Here is a 15881-nt window from a genome sequence, read left to right on the forward strand (position 1 = left end):
TTGAGATAATGCAGGTTTATATTTTTATATCCCAGATTGAAAATCAGCCGTCTTATTATATGCTCTGGTTCAGTTCACTCCACTTAAGAGAACATTCTACACAGTAATACAGAGGGAGAGAGACAATTACTTGAGACTCCACATTTCAAGACAGGAATTACTAGGACCAGAACAAGCAGGAGTGGATATTGACATAATTTACAAAAAAGGCCAGACAATTACTCAGGCGGCTACTGCAAAACTGCAACCTGGGAGAAGCAAATGTAAAAGGTGTTATATTTCAAGCCAGTGAGGGCTGATTCAGCCTTTAAGAAGAGGTATATAGTTCACGTGGTATAAACTTGCATCAATATATATAGCCATGGTTTTTCCTCTAAACATCCTCCTTGTCTTAGAATTAGCATACTTACACGAATGTTTTCCTATTCTTTTATTTTTAACCTACCTGCATCTTTATATTTTAGATGTGTCTCTTCTATTTTCTGTTTTTTAAAATCTGTTCTTACATAGTAGCTAACATTTGCAAATCTCAAACTCCCAAATTTCTCCCTTCCCACCCTCTTTCCCCAGTAACCATAAGATTGTTTATGACGTCTGCGAGTCTGTTTCTGTTTTGTAGATGAGTTCATAGTGTCCTTTTCTTTTTCTTTTTTTTTAGATTCCACATTTGAGTGACATTGTGTGGTATTTAGATGTGTCTCCTGTAAACATCATATAGTTGTGTTTTTAATTTTAATACAGTTTGACAATCTTTTTTCTTTTAACTGAAGCATTTGGTCCCTTTACAGTTAATGTAACTACCAATACACCTGGGTTTAAATACACTACAGTCAGCGCCATGATAAGCCACCATACCTCCTCCAGAACTGGACCACGCGCTCCCTAGGCTGCTGAGCGTACAGGAAGCCAGCAGCTCTCACCTGAACTCTCTGGGCCTCGCCCTCAGCTGAAGGCATCCTTGCCCAAGGTCACATCTCCGTGAAGGAGGGTCGGGGAGGGTGGAAAACTGTATCCAATGGCTGATCCGTGAGGGGGTAGGAAAGCCTGGGGCTTTTCAAGACCATCCCAGCGGTTCCCTGTAGAGTCCACGAGGCCTATGGTGAGGCCTGTTGCCACTGCAGCCGTTTAACCTTCTCCTTCTGGTCTGTCCTGCAGCCTCACTCCCAGGAGCTGCCCCCATAAACTTCCCTCAGGCAAACCTCAGCCTCTGAGCCTGCTTCCCGGGGACCTCAGTTTGTGACCTGTGTCGTCTTATGATGTGCCTACCCCTTCCCCTGCCTGTTATGTTTCTTGTCCTCTGCTTTCTTGCCCTCCTCAGGACTGAGTATTCTTTCATTATTCCATTTTTGCTATGTTAGTTTGGAAATAGTACACTCTTCTTCTACTCCAGAGGCAACTCTAGGAGTAACAATATGCGTGAATTAGCAAAGCCGAAGGTTAGCTGAGCAATACTTCTCCCCTACTCTGCAACAGGACAAGGGTTCTAAATTTTTAACTTGCTTTACCCTTTCCCCATTTTATATGTAATTATTGTTCTAGGTGCCTCATATACGTAGAATCATACAAAATGTGTCCTTTTGCTTCTTATTTCAATTAGCATGGTGTTTTCGAGGTTCTTCCACATGGCACCGTGCATCAAAACCGCATTCTTTCCAAAAGGCGAGCACTACTCCGCTGCATGTATGCGCCACACTTGGCGTCCGCGCTCAGCTGTGAACAGACATCGGAGTGTTTCCGCGCTCTGGGCCACTATGAGCAGCGCTGCTGTGAACGCTGGTGCGCAAGCCACTGTCTGAGTCCCTACTTTCACTTCTTTTCTATTAGGTACAGAATCACACGGTGATTCTACATTTAACTTTGAAGGATCTCCCATACTGCCTTCCCGATTCTCTCGAATACTTTTCAGTTCTCTGCTGAAGCTACCCATTGTTTCATTTTCTCTACCTTTTTTCCTATTTACTTGAACATGAATATAGTCATTTTAATCTCCTTTTTGGGTGACACCAATCCCTGGGCCGTCTGTGAATCTGCTTCTATTGTCCATGTGTATCGCTTGGTTTCTGGTCACGCCGTCCTGTCTTTTGGCGAGCCCTGTGCTCTCCCACACAGTGCCTCCAGAGAGGGCTTCGCTCCCCTCGAGTCGGCAGACAGTGGCAGCTCATCACTGGAGCTCAGTCAGGAGCTGTGCGGAGTGAAGGCTGGGCTGCACCGCTGGTGAAACTGAAGCTATTTTTGGCTCATCTCCATTCCAAGAGCATAGCCCTCCAGGATTTTTAACTACAAGCCTGGGAATTCATCGGGGTTTCCCTCTCTGGCAGGTTCATACCTCTAGTCTGCATTTTGTGAAACTGCCAAAATGTCTGCTTTTCAAAGGCTTTCCAGTGAGATTTTTAGCCTCCCATTCTGTAAAGCCCCGGGATTTGGCAAGGATCCCAGCAGGGTAACTAGCTGGATGCTCGAGGCTCCCTTAGTTGTCCATAACAGCTTGCTGGCTTCTTGTCCCCGGCAGCAGCCTCCTCCCAGCACACAGTCCCGGCTCTCAGACCCCTGCTCAGGCCAGCATCAGCGAATCCCTCAGCATCAAAGAGGCCACAGAAGTCGGCTCAGCTGTCTGAGGGCCCTTTAGCTGCCCTTCACTCTTGGGGTTCAGCCCTTTGGGCTCTCAGCCTAAAGCATGATGTACCAAGGTCCCACTCTCCATGGAAACTAGATTTTTATCTTCCTGGCCCCGTAAGACTGTACTTCAGATCATACACCTCCAGGCAACAGCCACAAAATTGAGGGTCACCTCTCTCAAGTCTCATCGTCTCCCAGATTCCAGACCCTCACCGTCTTGTTAGCTCTTTGACGCTGTAACATACACTGTAAAGATACTTCCCTGCCTGCTTTTCATCCTAATCACACAACACTACGCAACCAGTCCTGTCTCAGTACTACCGGCCTTAGTGCTACCAGTTTTGGTAAGTTTTAAGAACATAATTCCCAAATGCAAAGGAACTACAACTTTAAAAAAAAAAAAAGCCATTCTTAGGAAAAAGATATATTTTAGGCTCAGAAAACTTTTTCATTCTTTTCAGGCTTTACAAAGATAATCATTAAGCTGTGTTAGGACTATGTTCAGCTTCCATTTCTTACCAAAGTGAACTTAAAGGAAAAATAATGAGGCACTTAAACACTATTTCACTCATAACAGAATATGTACCAACACGGGCCTTATATTTTGAAAGTTGTTATATTTTAAAAAGATGAAACCATGTCTATTTCACTTCGGCTTCATCTCTTAGAGCAGAGTTTCTAGCATAATCAGGGGACGTGAGCAGGCCTTCCTGGGAGGACTGCGGTGGGACGGATTTGTTTTTCCCCCTAATCAGGTGCATTTGCTTTCTCTGGAGATGCAGACTGCACATTAGTGTCTGAAAGAGCTGGCGAAGTCCCCAGTAAATTCAGCTACGGATCTTTGTTTAATGCAATACCTTTGACTGTGCCCAAAGGCACAGTTTGAGAAAGGTAACCTAGAAAAAAGGAAATAAACATTTCAAATAGTTTTGGTGACTTGTACGTTGTTACAGTTGACTGTGTAAGCCCTGCTTCTTCCTTCTCTGCCGAAGATGAGCAGAGAGCTTTGTGGGTGTGTCTGCTGGCTTTGTTAAACTGTACCTTCCTGTGTCAGTGTCTCCTGACACAGGAGAGCAGAAGAGGGTGAGCTTTGTTAGAGACAGAATTAGGATCAAGTTCCGGCTCCACCATCACAGGCAAATTCTCTCTGTTCATCCTACTTCTTTATTTGTAAACGGGCTTTGGTGGGCTTTCATAGTACGATTTTAAGTATTAATGACCGTGTAAAGTACCCAGCACAGGGCCTGGCCTCTGAGGTTCCTCGTATTAAAAACTCCTCAAGGATCTGGAATGGCCAGCTGGAACGAACACAGGGTTGACATCTTGCAACCTTGATTTGTGGCTCTTCTTTGTGATTAATTTCCTTCTTTTTATTTTATTTTATTTTATTTTATTTATTTTGGGAGGGGGGAGATAACCCTTGCCTCTTATATTAGCAATTTCTCCCCGGCCCAGTGAAGAGGTTGCGGTGCTCCTGGGAATAATGGTTTTTTTTTTCATCCTGACTGATAGAGTGCCTGGAGTTAAACTGATTTTCACTCTCTTAGAACTTTGGAACGCATCCGGTCTCCCTGTCTTATGTTCCTACAACACTTGCTATTATAATATTTATCTTACCTCACTGTAATTATTCATTTTTCTTCTCTGCTAGACTCTAAGTTCCTAGGGTCAGGATACCTTCTTCCCTGCTAAATGCACACACCTGGCACCACTGGCCGGGGTGAAGCGCGACCACTCAGCAATGACAGAATCCTTAACAAGTTGTAATACTTGGATCCCAGCAGTTATCATATCAAAAACATAATTTTTTGATGAAATATTTTGTATTACTTATATAGAAGACATTAGTGGAAAACAAGGAGTTAAATTTACTTATCCTAAAACATGTAAAACGTAAGTGCGATGCAAGCAATAATTACTACTAGAAACCTCAGACTGACGGAGCAGTTTTCCTAAGCTGTATCCAATAATCAGGATAGAAATCAAATGGCAAACACATTTATGTGATTTTTAGATAAATTTGTGGTATTTGAGAATGACTCCATTCATTCACGATGTGTTACGGAAAGGCTGCCTGCTATAACACTTTCATACTCTATATACTTAAAAATCCCTCTGATTAAACATCAAGCACATTTGAGAAACAAAAATCCTTCTTTGTAACGAGGACAGTCTCACACTCGTCTGTATCATACATTTAGATTTCTGAATATTGGATTTTTCAAAGTGGGAACAGTGCTGCTAAGTCGGTCATATCAAAATGCTAACAAAGCGTTCAGCACAACTCGAAGGCAAATTAACTTTTACTTTTTTTTTTTTAATGGAGGTTCTGGGGATTGAACCCAGGACCTCATGCATACTAAGCAAGCACTCTACCACTGAGCAATTACTCTCCCCCCAACTTTTGACTTTTGGAAAGTAGTTATTATTAAGTATTTAAGCAGCAAATCCGTGTTATTAATATGTTTTTCCTTACACTAGAAAATAGAAAAATACTTACTATTATTTTCTTACAGTCCTTTCCTCTGCATAGTTCTGTGTATGTAGAGTATTGTACATATATAATCCAGCTTCCAACAAAAACCACCAACCAGGAAAAGAAAAGATATTTCATCCGCACATATGAGAAGCGAGCCTGCAAGCAAAGGAGCACATGACGATCATTCACTCTGCACCAAGTCAGCACTCACTGTCCCAGAACGTGATCTTTCCCCCCTTCTTGGGAGAACTCAATATATATTCTAGGCTTTCATATGGCAATTCTCCTGGAACAAAGTGTACTTTCACTGAGTCCAAACAGCACTGGTCTTAGAAAAGGAAGCTCCTTGGTCTTGCCAAGGAAAAGGGAACAAAATACCCTTTAAAATGTATAACCTTTCAAGCACCACCAGCATCAGAAGCTGCTTACTGAGCGCGCGCACGTGCACGCGCCACGCTGGGCGCCCAGGAGGATCAGGTAACAGAGACACGGTCCCTGCGTACTGCGAGCTTCCAGAAGACTGTTTCAAACAAGAATCTTAAGTTCTTTACGAACAAGCATGATACAAACGATTGTCTTTTAAAGAAGTGAGAACAGGAAACTTGGCTCCTTCTGTGCAATGTCTCGCAGGGAGGGACGACTGGAGGAAGACATCAAACTTCAAGTCCGTTTCTGTTTCCCGCTTGTTTTCTCCCAGGCTTTATGCCCCTTCTATTCAACCAACCAAATGCTTCACCTAATAGATATTCTGGAAGCTCGAGGAGAATATTACAAGCACTAAAGGAGGGTTAAGATATATCCAGAATAAATTATTCCTCGCACGTCAGCTTGTGAAGCCGCACCAGGGATCCTCTCTGCAATGCTTTGCTCCTGGTGCTCTGGTGTCTCGTTGCACCCTGTGTCCGTTGGTGCTTTTTCTGCATCAACCATGTATCAAACAGTTTAATCTTCAAAAGTGTCAGCTGGTCAAGATAATCTGACATTTATTTTTTGAGCCTGGAACTCCAATGGTCTGGTTTTATGAACAATAGAATTTAGGACTACGGGAGAGAACTGAGCAAAATAAATGAAAGACATGTAAGCAAACAAAGAAAAGCTAGTTTTGCTTCTACAACCACGAGCCAGTTTCTCACACTGGGCAGCAGCAGGGCTCCGTGAGCATGGAGCACAGGGAGGAGGCAGGAGACCAAAGAGACGTAAGTGCCCCTGCAGGAGGTAATGGGTGCGGGGGAAATGAGGCTCGGGGAATACTGACTCCACGGGCCTCATCTGCGAGTTAGACACCTGTCTTTGTGAGCTTAGCAGATGGTGACTCCCAGGACCAAAAAGCTGGAGTACAACAAACTCAAAGGTAAATGGTAGGGTTTTGAGCTTTATTATTAAAATATAAAATATGCCCTTCATGCAAGTGATTTTAATATAGCTCTAAATGAATCCAGTAAAAAGAAAATTCAGACGGAATTCCAAGTTAAATCACAGGGATGACAGTAGGGTACCAAGGGGTTTGTCTGAAAGACATTTAGGATTACTTGGCCCTAATGAGAGGTCTGGTCATCAGACAGAAATTGATACGTACTCGAATCACAAAACTTAAATATGATTAAATGACAGAAAGCACACGCCTCGGCACATAGAAAACACTCCACGGATGTCAGCAAAGCCCATGTGCAGGGCCCTGAACAGAAGCCAGCAACGCCGTCATTATCATCTGCCCACCACCTTTCTGGGCTTGCCAGAAAGAAAACTGAATCTGAATCTGATTACGCCTTCAGCTCTAACTACCGGTTCTCAGGAAATACAGGAGACAGAAGAATACAGATGACACTCAAGCAAGTGACACGGTTGGGAGACAGTCAGCAAACTCGAGGCTGTGGGAAACGCTGTGACGCAAACACGCCAGTTCTTCAGCAAAGAAATTACAAGGGAGAAAATACGGAGAAGGTGGGAAAACCGAAGATCAAAACTACATAAGAAATACTGTATATCAAATAATCACAGTCTGTGGATCTTTTCTGAGTCATGAGTGACATGGAAACTGTAAAAAAAAAAAATTACATGTATGAGACAATTCAAAACTTGAAGACTGACAGGATGCCTGATGTTAGTAAGGAATTATTTAAAAATTTTCAGGTATAATGTAATGTTTAAAGAAAACAGACTTAATCTTTTAGAGATAGACATTGAAATATTTATGAATTAAATGGTATCTGGAATTGACTTCAAAATAATATAGAAGAGAAAAAAGTAGGTGGGGTATGATTTAAACAACACTGGCCACGAGTTAGTAACTGTTCAAGCAGGGTGACGGTTACATGCCTTCTTTTGTGTATGTTTCTCACCACTGTTTAAAGAAAATTATATTGTACGACAAGGCATACTTCCATACTAAGATAGCCCCTTCCCATTCACTCGGCAGCTGTTTATTGTCCTTTACGTGCCTTGGGAACTTTCAGAACATCTCCAGTTACAGGGACGAACAAATTATAAATCCACTATGCAAGTCTCCTTAACAGAGTGACAGGACTCCGTGAACAACCACAGCATAGCAGGATGTTACTTTTAGAAGTCCAATCTCTTGTTAACATTTTATATGACTTTTTCGAGATGGGGTTTTAAAACAAGATGAATCTCAATTCATTTAGTAAAACAATCAAGGAAGACCTTAAACTATTTTCGTTTTGCCTTTTTTTTTTGCCTTTCTCTGCAGCAGGTAGAAGTCACGGAGTCCAGGACACCACACAGACCTGGCGGCGGGCTCTCTCCCAGCGCTCAGGATTTGGTCCTGTCTTGCCCTCTTGGCACCCACCTCAAGAAGTGTGGTGATGTCCACTCCCCTTTGGACTCTCCACCGATCATTTCTACTTTCAAATGCATGTTGAGCTTAACAGATGTTGAGAGCTCAGATTTTTGTATATTTTCCCTCCTGTATATCCAATTTAATAAAATTTGAAATCATTTTGCTTTCCTCTCAAAGAGTTACATTAAAATTTTTCTCTGGCATATGTTTCAACTGAAAAACACTCCGTGAACTGGCTTGCCCGCGGAGAGCTCCTCATGATACAGAATGCCAAAAATTTAGGAGAGGAAGTTGGATTAACGATGCTCCCAGCAGGGCACCGGGCATCACCTGTTGTAGACATAATGACAAAAGGAATGGAACACATTTTTACTCCAGCATGCCACGAAACTTACTGTGATTTGGGAGTAACACAAAATAGTACAAGGACCTTCATGTGTCCTTTAATCTCTGCAGAGCCTGCTCCTTCACATTTTAAAATAAAGATTGAAGAGAAGCAGCCGTAAATGGCATCTGTAGCCATGGACTAACTTCATTTCCCTGTGTGGCACTCACTAAGTGCCAGCGGTCTGTTCTGTACCAATTACCTAGACAATCTAGACTTTGATTAAGAAATGTAGTTATTGTTCCTGCCCTTCTTATTTATGCTGAACAATCCAAAATACTACCCAGCAGCTTGTCTGTTTTGCTGATTTTATGCCTAGCTACTGGTGGTACACTGCTTTATTCCAAATTACTCCTGGAAAGTATGAGAATTTAGTAGTTACACCATGGCAGTGATTCTCAGCCACAGCCAACTTGCCCAGGTGGGGACACCTGCTAAGGGCAGGAAATCCCGCTTCACCGCGGGTGGCGCTCCCGGAGCCCCGCGGGCAGAGGCCGGAGACGCTGCCAAACACGCTTTAGCACAAAGGAGAGCCCCTCGTAATGAAGAATTAGCTGCCCCAAGTGTCAAGAATGCTACGGCTGAGGCGCCTTGTATTACGGACACACAATAAAATGAAAACAAAAACGGCGGTGTTGAAAGAATCAAACTTGTACGACATCATCGTTTCATTCTAAATTAGTTTTTAAGGCGTGAGCTACTACCGATTAGAGAAACAGAGCATCTGTCTGGAGATAACAGCTGGAAGTGATTCCTCAGGACGAAGTGACTTCCAGCAACTTATCATAAACGAGGAAAAATCACTGGAGGTGGAAAATGCGTAAATAATGAAACAAAGTTTCTCTACCAACTACCACTGTAACGGGTAGTGATACTTTTTCATCTTTTATATTGTTTGATCTCATTGTGATAACTTTATTTCAAGACAAATCTGAAAACCTAGGATCTTTTCCAAATAATTTTACGTTAAGTTTTAAAAATAGGCACAAAGAGGCAACATATCAAACTTTAGCCATATAATACTACTTCTATATTCCTTCTCTATTTTTCTATATTCAGCAACTTTTATAAACATGTAAAGCACAAAGTCCCATTTGCTTTACCCCCAAATACTCCCTTACATGGATGTTCTTAATTTTGAGAAGTAGGGAAGAAAAATATCTATTATATCTTACTCAACATATTTAATGGACTTGAACACTCAGATGACTTTATAAGGTTATCACTTGCAAAAACTCATACAATGATTTCATCATTCATTATTTTATAGAAAAAGCTGAGAGACATGTGTTTGCCTTTTTTTGAGGTAATACTGGTTTATAACACTATATAAGTTGTGTGTGTACAATATCTTTTTGTTCAAGTTTTTCAATTACCATTTACTCTGAAATAAACTTCAAAAATACTTTTTTCCTTAATGCTAGTTACACTGACAACATTGTAACTAGCTAACTTTTATTGCTAAATATTTAGGAGTAATCAGGCTGAAAAAACTAATGTTAAAAGTGACACATATCCCCCAGTATAAATTTTACCCTTGTAATAAATTCTAGATATTTATAGTAATAATACTGTTGAAAAATATGCTAGCTGTAAAAAACCAGAAATATCAAGAAACCATTGAATAAGGTAAATATTTACAGCACACCCTAACTCGTGCAGATAAACTTTATTTGGAATGGATTTTCTGTTCCTTTGTTAAAGGGTATCTTGCTGCCAGTCTGAGGGCTATGGGAAAATCAGTAAGAAGAATGTCTCAGTGTGCCAAGTCTAAACTATCCTGGTGCTAATTTTCACAAACATCAAGAGACAACTATGATACTCAATCAAAGAAACATAAAAAAAGAACTTTCATCTCATTTCAAACAAGGAAAGTCTTGAGTTTCTGTAAGTTAAAAATAGTGAAAAGGTTCTAAAAATATCTATGCTCCCCAGCTTGTCCTGAGGATGAAAATGCTTTTTGATAACAGAAGTTTACAGAAGGATCCTCGTCAAAGGGCGTTATTGGTCTATTGATCAGAGGTTTAGCATCTTCATCCGAGAGCTGAATTTTCACTTTCATAGGAAGAATCCTCGTTGGCCTCAGATCTAAATTCTAAAGGTCTTCTCTGCATAAGTATATTCTCTGTTTTGGTTTTATGAGAACTCTGGAAGTAAAATTTTAATAAGGAGCAGATCACTTTCACACTTTGTCTGAATGCTCGTTCATATTTCTTATGCTGAGGGGCTGACAGGATAAAAACTGCAGAACATTTTTTCCCGGGGAATTAATTGCATGGGGTGATCCTGAAGCCTGCGGGTACTTCCAATAGTAAATTGCTATTTCAAAGAAGTGTCGAAGTATGGGAAAATGCTCATGATACGGTAAGTGAAAAAATTCAGCTTTCAAAACAACATGTATGGTATGTTCCCTATTTTGCTTTAAAGAAGAAAGAGAAAAAGTCACCAACAGACTGTAGAAACTGTGAGGAAATAAACCAAAATGTCAAGGGTTGTTTTCTCAAAATGTCAGAAGTGGTAGGATTATGGGTGACCTTTACTTTTCTCTTTATTGTATAGATTTTCTATAATGAATATGAGTTACTTTTTTAATCAGAAAAAAACTGGATATTTGTATATGGTTGCTTACAGGATCTATTTTAAAATATACCTCTAGGATCTAGAAGTTCCCTGATTGCTTTTTAAATACTTTTTTTTTACCGGGAAATATATCATTCATATAGAGCTATTTAACATACATAAGCGTAAGTTAATTATAATTAGAAAGTAAATACCCATGTAACTACCACTTGGGTTAGGAAACAATTTTTCTAGTGCCTTCACTGACCCCCATGTGACCCTCTCCAATAAAGGGCGAACTAACATGCTCCCAATTTCTATGACAATCATATAGGTGCTTTCCTGTGCAGCGTAACCGCTGATTTCCACGCCTGAAGTACAGTCTGGTGCCCACCGCTCTGGAGCCTCGCCGAACTAGCAGCACACATCCTCTGTCCTGTCGTGACTTGCATCTTCCTTTGATGCATGTAGCCATCGTTTGCTCATTTTCTTTGCTGCAGAATATTCCACTGTCTGATTATTATAAATAAAAAATTTACTTTGTCTTAGACACAATCAAATACATAAATTTTTAATGTATACATTGCTCTGCAAGCTCTGTTGGGAAAAAAGAACACGCGGCACGGAGGTGCGCTCTGTGCCTGGCTCCCTGCTAGACACTTTGTGGGTCTCATGTGTTTCGTCCAGTGTCCCTGGAAATCCTGGACTCAGAGGGAGGGGCAATGCGATGTGAGAATGATTAGACGGAGGCAGGAAGTCCACAGGCCTTGAACAGGGGCTATCACAGAGCCGCCCGGGGGTGGGCGCAACTTAGTTCTCAGCCCACGAAGAGACGGCTTTTTCCAGTAAAGGCTGAAGGCTATACCCCTTCGCTTTGCTGCTGCATTAGAGACCACAGGCCAGGCACGGGTTTAAGAGACCCGTACGGCCAAGAAAGCAGAGCAAAGCCATGCCTGGATTTAAAAAGAAGGCACACAGAAGGCTTTCCACGAATAAGTGGACAGCCAGCACGTCCCAGAGCACGTGGGCCGCCATCAGCACATACATACAAGGAGCGTTAGCATTTCCAGCAGCAGAGAACTCAGTCGTGGGGTTCTCCACCAGCCCAGTGGAGAGAGACAGGGGTTGAGAAAGCTAAGTGTCCCGGCTTTCTATTGTTGTACAACCAACCATCCCCAAACTCAGTGGCTTACAAAAATCACTTACGTCTCTCATGGTTTTGAGCTGATTGGACTCAGCTGGTCAGTTCTCTCAAGTTTTTGCTGCATTCGTGATTAGGGCTGAAGGCCTGTGACGAAGGACAGACTGGGCTGGACACACGGGTGGCAGTTTCCCTCACGTGTCCGGCCCCTCGGCGGGAATGGCGGGAGCCACCGCAGGTGGCAGCGAGCTGGACTTCATCAGAGCAGGATGCTCAGGGGAGTCAGGCTCCTCACATGAAGTGTCCCCAGAGACCAAGGTGGACGCTGCATCATTTTGGCCCCGCGCTCTTGGTTACACAGGGCTGGCGCAGACAGGATGTAGGGGTGCCCCATACGGGCGTGCGTACCAGGCGGCACGCTTCATCGAGGGACAGGGTCAGCAAAGCGGGCTCTGAGGGCGAGGGGAAAAGCAACGAGGGGGGCCCAGCCAGAACAGAGGCAACTGCCTTGGCCGTTCTGACTGAGGGTTCTTCCTCCTTCCTCGGTTGGGGAGAACTGGACATTGCAATTAAAATCCATTCATCGTTTGTGTGGTTGAATCCTTTAGGCTTGATCTAAGTACATAATTCTGAGGAATAATTAGAAGCACAGAGGAATCTAAGTTATGGGCCTTCAAGCTATGTGAGCACGAGGAATGAGAAACGCGGCCTTCACAGCCACAAGGTTACAGACGCGCGCCCTCCCGGGCCTAACTGTCCTCCTTCAGCTCAGCAGCAGAACGCCGGGAGCTGCAGCAGCCTCTGAGTTAAGCTCGTTTTAGAAGAGCCCAAGAATCTGTCTGGAATGATAAGATCCTATTCCGAAGACATTACAAACCATGCAAACCAGATGGCTCTCCCTAATTCTGGAATTTCTCAGACAGGTGTTAACCTAGAACTGCCTTCCCGTTTCTCTCCTAAATGCCAAAGAAAGCTAAAAACAAAACCAAATGAAACCTATGGAAAATGCTTCAGAGGCAGACAAGAGCTATTTTGATCACAGCGATTTTGACACTGAAAGAAAGGAGCTGACTGGTAAGGAGCACACGCTGAGGCAGTTTCTAAATGAAAACGTTTGCCCGCGCCCTGGAGAGGGAGGCGCCCGCCGCATGGGCAGTTTCCTGCCCGCGAGCGACCGACCGGGAGGAGCAGCCGGCTGTACTTGCCAGGAGGGGACAATGCTGAGAAGCAACTGCCCCAAGTCCCCAGGAAGCTGTGCTGACGGAATTATTTACGGAGCTTAAGACAACAGATACCTCGTAAATTATACCTGCAGGGACGGTTGCTACCAATCTCTTTTTGGGGGGAGGTGAGGTAATAGGTTTATCCATTTATTTACCACTTTTGGTGGAGGTACCGGGGGTCGAGCCCACGGCCCCGTGCATGCCAGGCGCGCACTCTGCCGCCGAGCTACACGCTCCCCACCTACCGACCTCTTAAATAGGCGACATACGCCTGGGAGCGAAAAACATGCCAATGGATTTTAAAAACTGCACCAAAGACCAAGCTAACTTGATACTATTGTAGGTATTCAGTTTCTCTTCCACCACCTGTTAATTCCTAAAATTCTTAGTTGTTACTACATGGATCATAATAAGGCCTTATCTGGTAAGAAATATTAAACCTGAGAGGACATCTTAGACACGAAAGCACACAGGTTGTTCAGACCTAGAAGAGGCCTCGCAGAGCACATAGCTGGAATCCAGAACTTCCTAACTGAGGCCCCACGTGGTTTGGGATTTGTCAAAAATAGCACTAATTAAGTTATGTGACTTTGGGCAAGTTACTGAACCCCCCTAAGCTTTATCTTCATGTATATAATGCAGATGTTGTGAAAATTAAATAATATTACAGACAAAAATATTTATACTTTAAAATTCCCATTCATGGAAGTATAATAATATACATATAATGCTAACACAGTGACATATACATCAGAGACGTATGCACAACAATTTCCCAGTAGACAGGCACAATAAAAAACTGTGGCGCCTGGGGAAAAGGCAGAAGGCCCAGGACCTGGCAGTGTCCTTCCCCCAAGGAGGTGTCGGGTCCAGCGCCCGTGCTCTTTTCCCTCTAATACAGGTCTCCTTCTAATGACCCAAATCCAGACTAGCTGTGAGGCACCTGCATGGGGGGGGGGGCCTAAACAGCACTTACTTTTAACGCCGGCCCCTCGGATTTGAGCTGCACCCGTGATGGGCCAGTACAAGAAGCTCATGTATCTGGCTACCTCTGCTGTACCTATCCTGCGACTGAACAAGTCAGGTTCTTTTTCTTTTTTTAATAGACTTAATTTTCTTAGAGCAGTTTTGGGTACACAGCAGAACTGAGCAGAAAATGCAGAGTTCCCTCATAGCCCTCCCCACCCAGGCACATATACTCCCCGACCCTCAACACCCCTTGTCAGTGTGGCGTGTTTGGTGCAACTGATGAACCGACTCACACATTATCATCAGCCAACGTCCATGGTTTACGTTAGGTGAACGAGTCAGTTTCCTGGCTCAGCTGGGTTCTTTACATATTTAATATTCAAGTGAATGACGAAGTAGTTTAAAATTTCTACATTTTTACAATTTGTACAATTAATCTACATTTTTAATTGCTAGGAGGGTTAAGGGATGACTTCATCAGGAAAAACATAATCAAGAAATGAGAAGATGTTGGCACAGCACAGCCCGTAAGTACTAAGACCGTTTTTTTTAAGTTTTGGGAAAGTCTGGTGCTCTTTAGGACATCTCATCGAAACAGAAACGTAGAGTTCTTTGTAAGTTAAATAAAAATAACTATTATTTGTATTGCTTTATGTACATATACATATAAAAGGTTCTCAACTGATACTGATATATTTAAAAGTTCTTCTGGACTGACTTCTCCCATCTCCTCAGCTCTAAGTGTTCTCAAAGTGTAAGGGGTGTGTGGTCACTCTATACACAGAGAGAGAATAGTGTTGAAACTATAAGTTAAAAGTTTAGTCTAAAATATTTCTGTCATACTTAATGGATAACTTAGAAAATCAGCAAAGATTTTCCTACTTAATTGAGAAAAAATACAGCTTACAAAACAGGATAGCTAGTGCTAATTACCACAGGCTAGACAGTCTGTGTTTTAGAACAGTCCCATGTCAGCACTACCAACGAGTTATTTTTAAGGTTTGGAACATCTTTTTGTGTTTTATTCTGAGGTGTTTTTGTTTTTAAAAAATATATTTAAAAACACTCTTAAAAACGAAATGAAGTCAGTGGTTGCACTGATGGGTGACAGGCTGGGAAAGGTCACAGGGGAATTTCCAGGGAGATAGAAACGTTCTGTGTCTCAACAGGGGTGAGGCTGACGTTAGGCGAATACACTTGTCAAAGTGATCAAACAGAACAGCTTAATATCTAAGCACTTCATTGTATACAAATTACACTTCAGTAAAAGTCAATACAACAAGTACTGAAATACTATTAGATATAAAATATCTAAATCACAAATACTGGAGAATGTCCAGCTCTTACAGAATTACAAAAGAAAAGTCGCCTGGGAGGTGACTGTACGAGGGCTCTGGCGGTGAGAAACGGAGGGGAGAGAGGAAGGTCTGAGACAGACGTGGAAAGAACAGGCTTTTGCGGACACGGGGGGGACGGTGCGGGAGAAATCAGCAGCAGGTTCCTGGCCTCAGCAACCAGACAGATCGTGCTGCCACTCCCTGCAACAGGCAACACTGGAGGACAAAACCGCGAGGGGAAGGAAAAGTTAGCGAGCTCAGTTTTGCACATGTTGAGACCACAGTGTCTGTGAGTCATGCTGGGGACACCCCGGAGGCAGTGGATGTACAGATCCGGGGCTGAGAAAACAGGCCAGGGCTGGCGGTGGAGGTTGG

General features: G+C 42.8%; 1 protein-coding gene across 6 annotated transcripts in view; it reads right to left on the bottom strand.

Moving 5' to 3' along the window:
- The window catches only part of DIPK1A (divergent protein kinase domain 1A), a 94009-nt gene that overhangs the window by 23496 nt on the left and 54632 nt on the right, over nt 1-15881 (bottom strand). For 5 of the 6 annotated variants that reach the window (XM_031457606.2, XM_064488720.1, XM_064488718.1 and 2 more), the window contains one exon: nt 5117-5251. The exons of the other annotated variant lie outside the window; for it this stretch is intronic. In XM_031457606.2, the coding sequence (XP_031313466.2) occupies nt 5117-5251 (135 nt within the window). The remainder of the gene's footprint in view (nt 1-5116; nt 5252-15881) is intronic. 6 annotated transcript variants of the gene reach the window in all.

Source organism: Camelus dromedarius, chromosome 9 (assembly GCF_036321535.1).
Source record: "Camelus dromedarius isolate mCamDro1 chromosome 9, mCamDro1.pat, whole genome shotgun sequence".
NCBI classification, from domain to species: Eukaryota; Metazoa; Chordata; class Mammalia; order Artiodactyla; family Camelidae; genus Camelus; species Camelus dromedarius.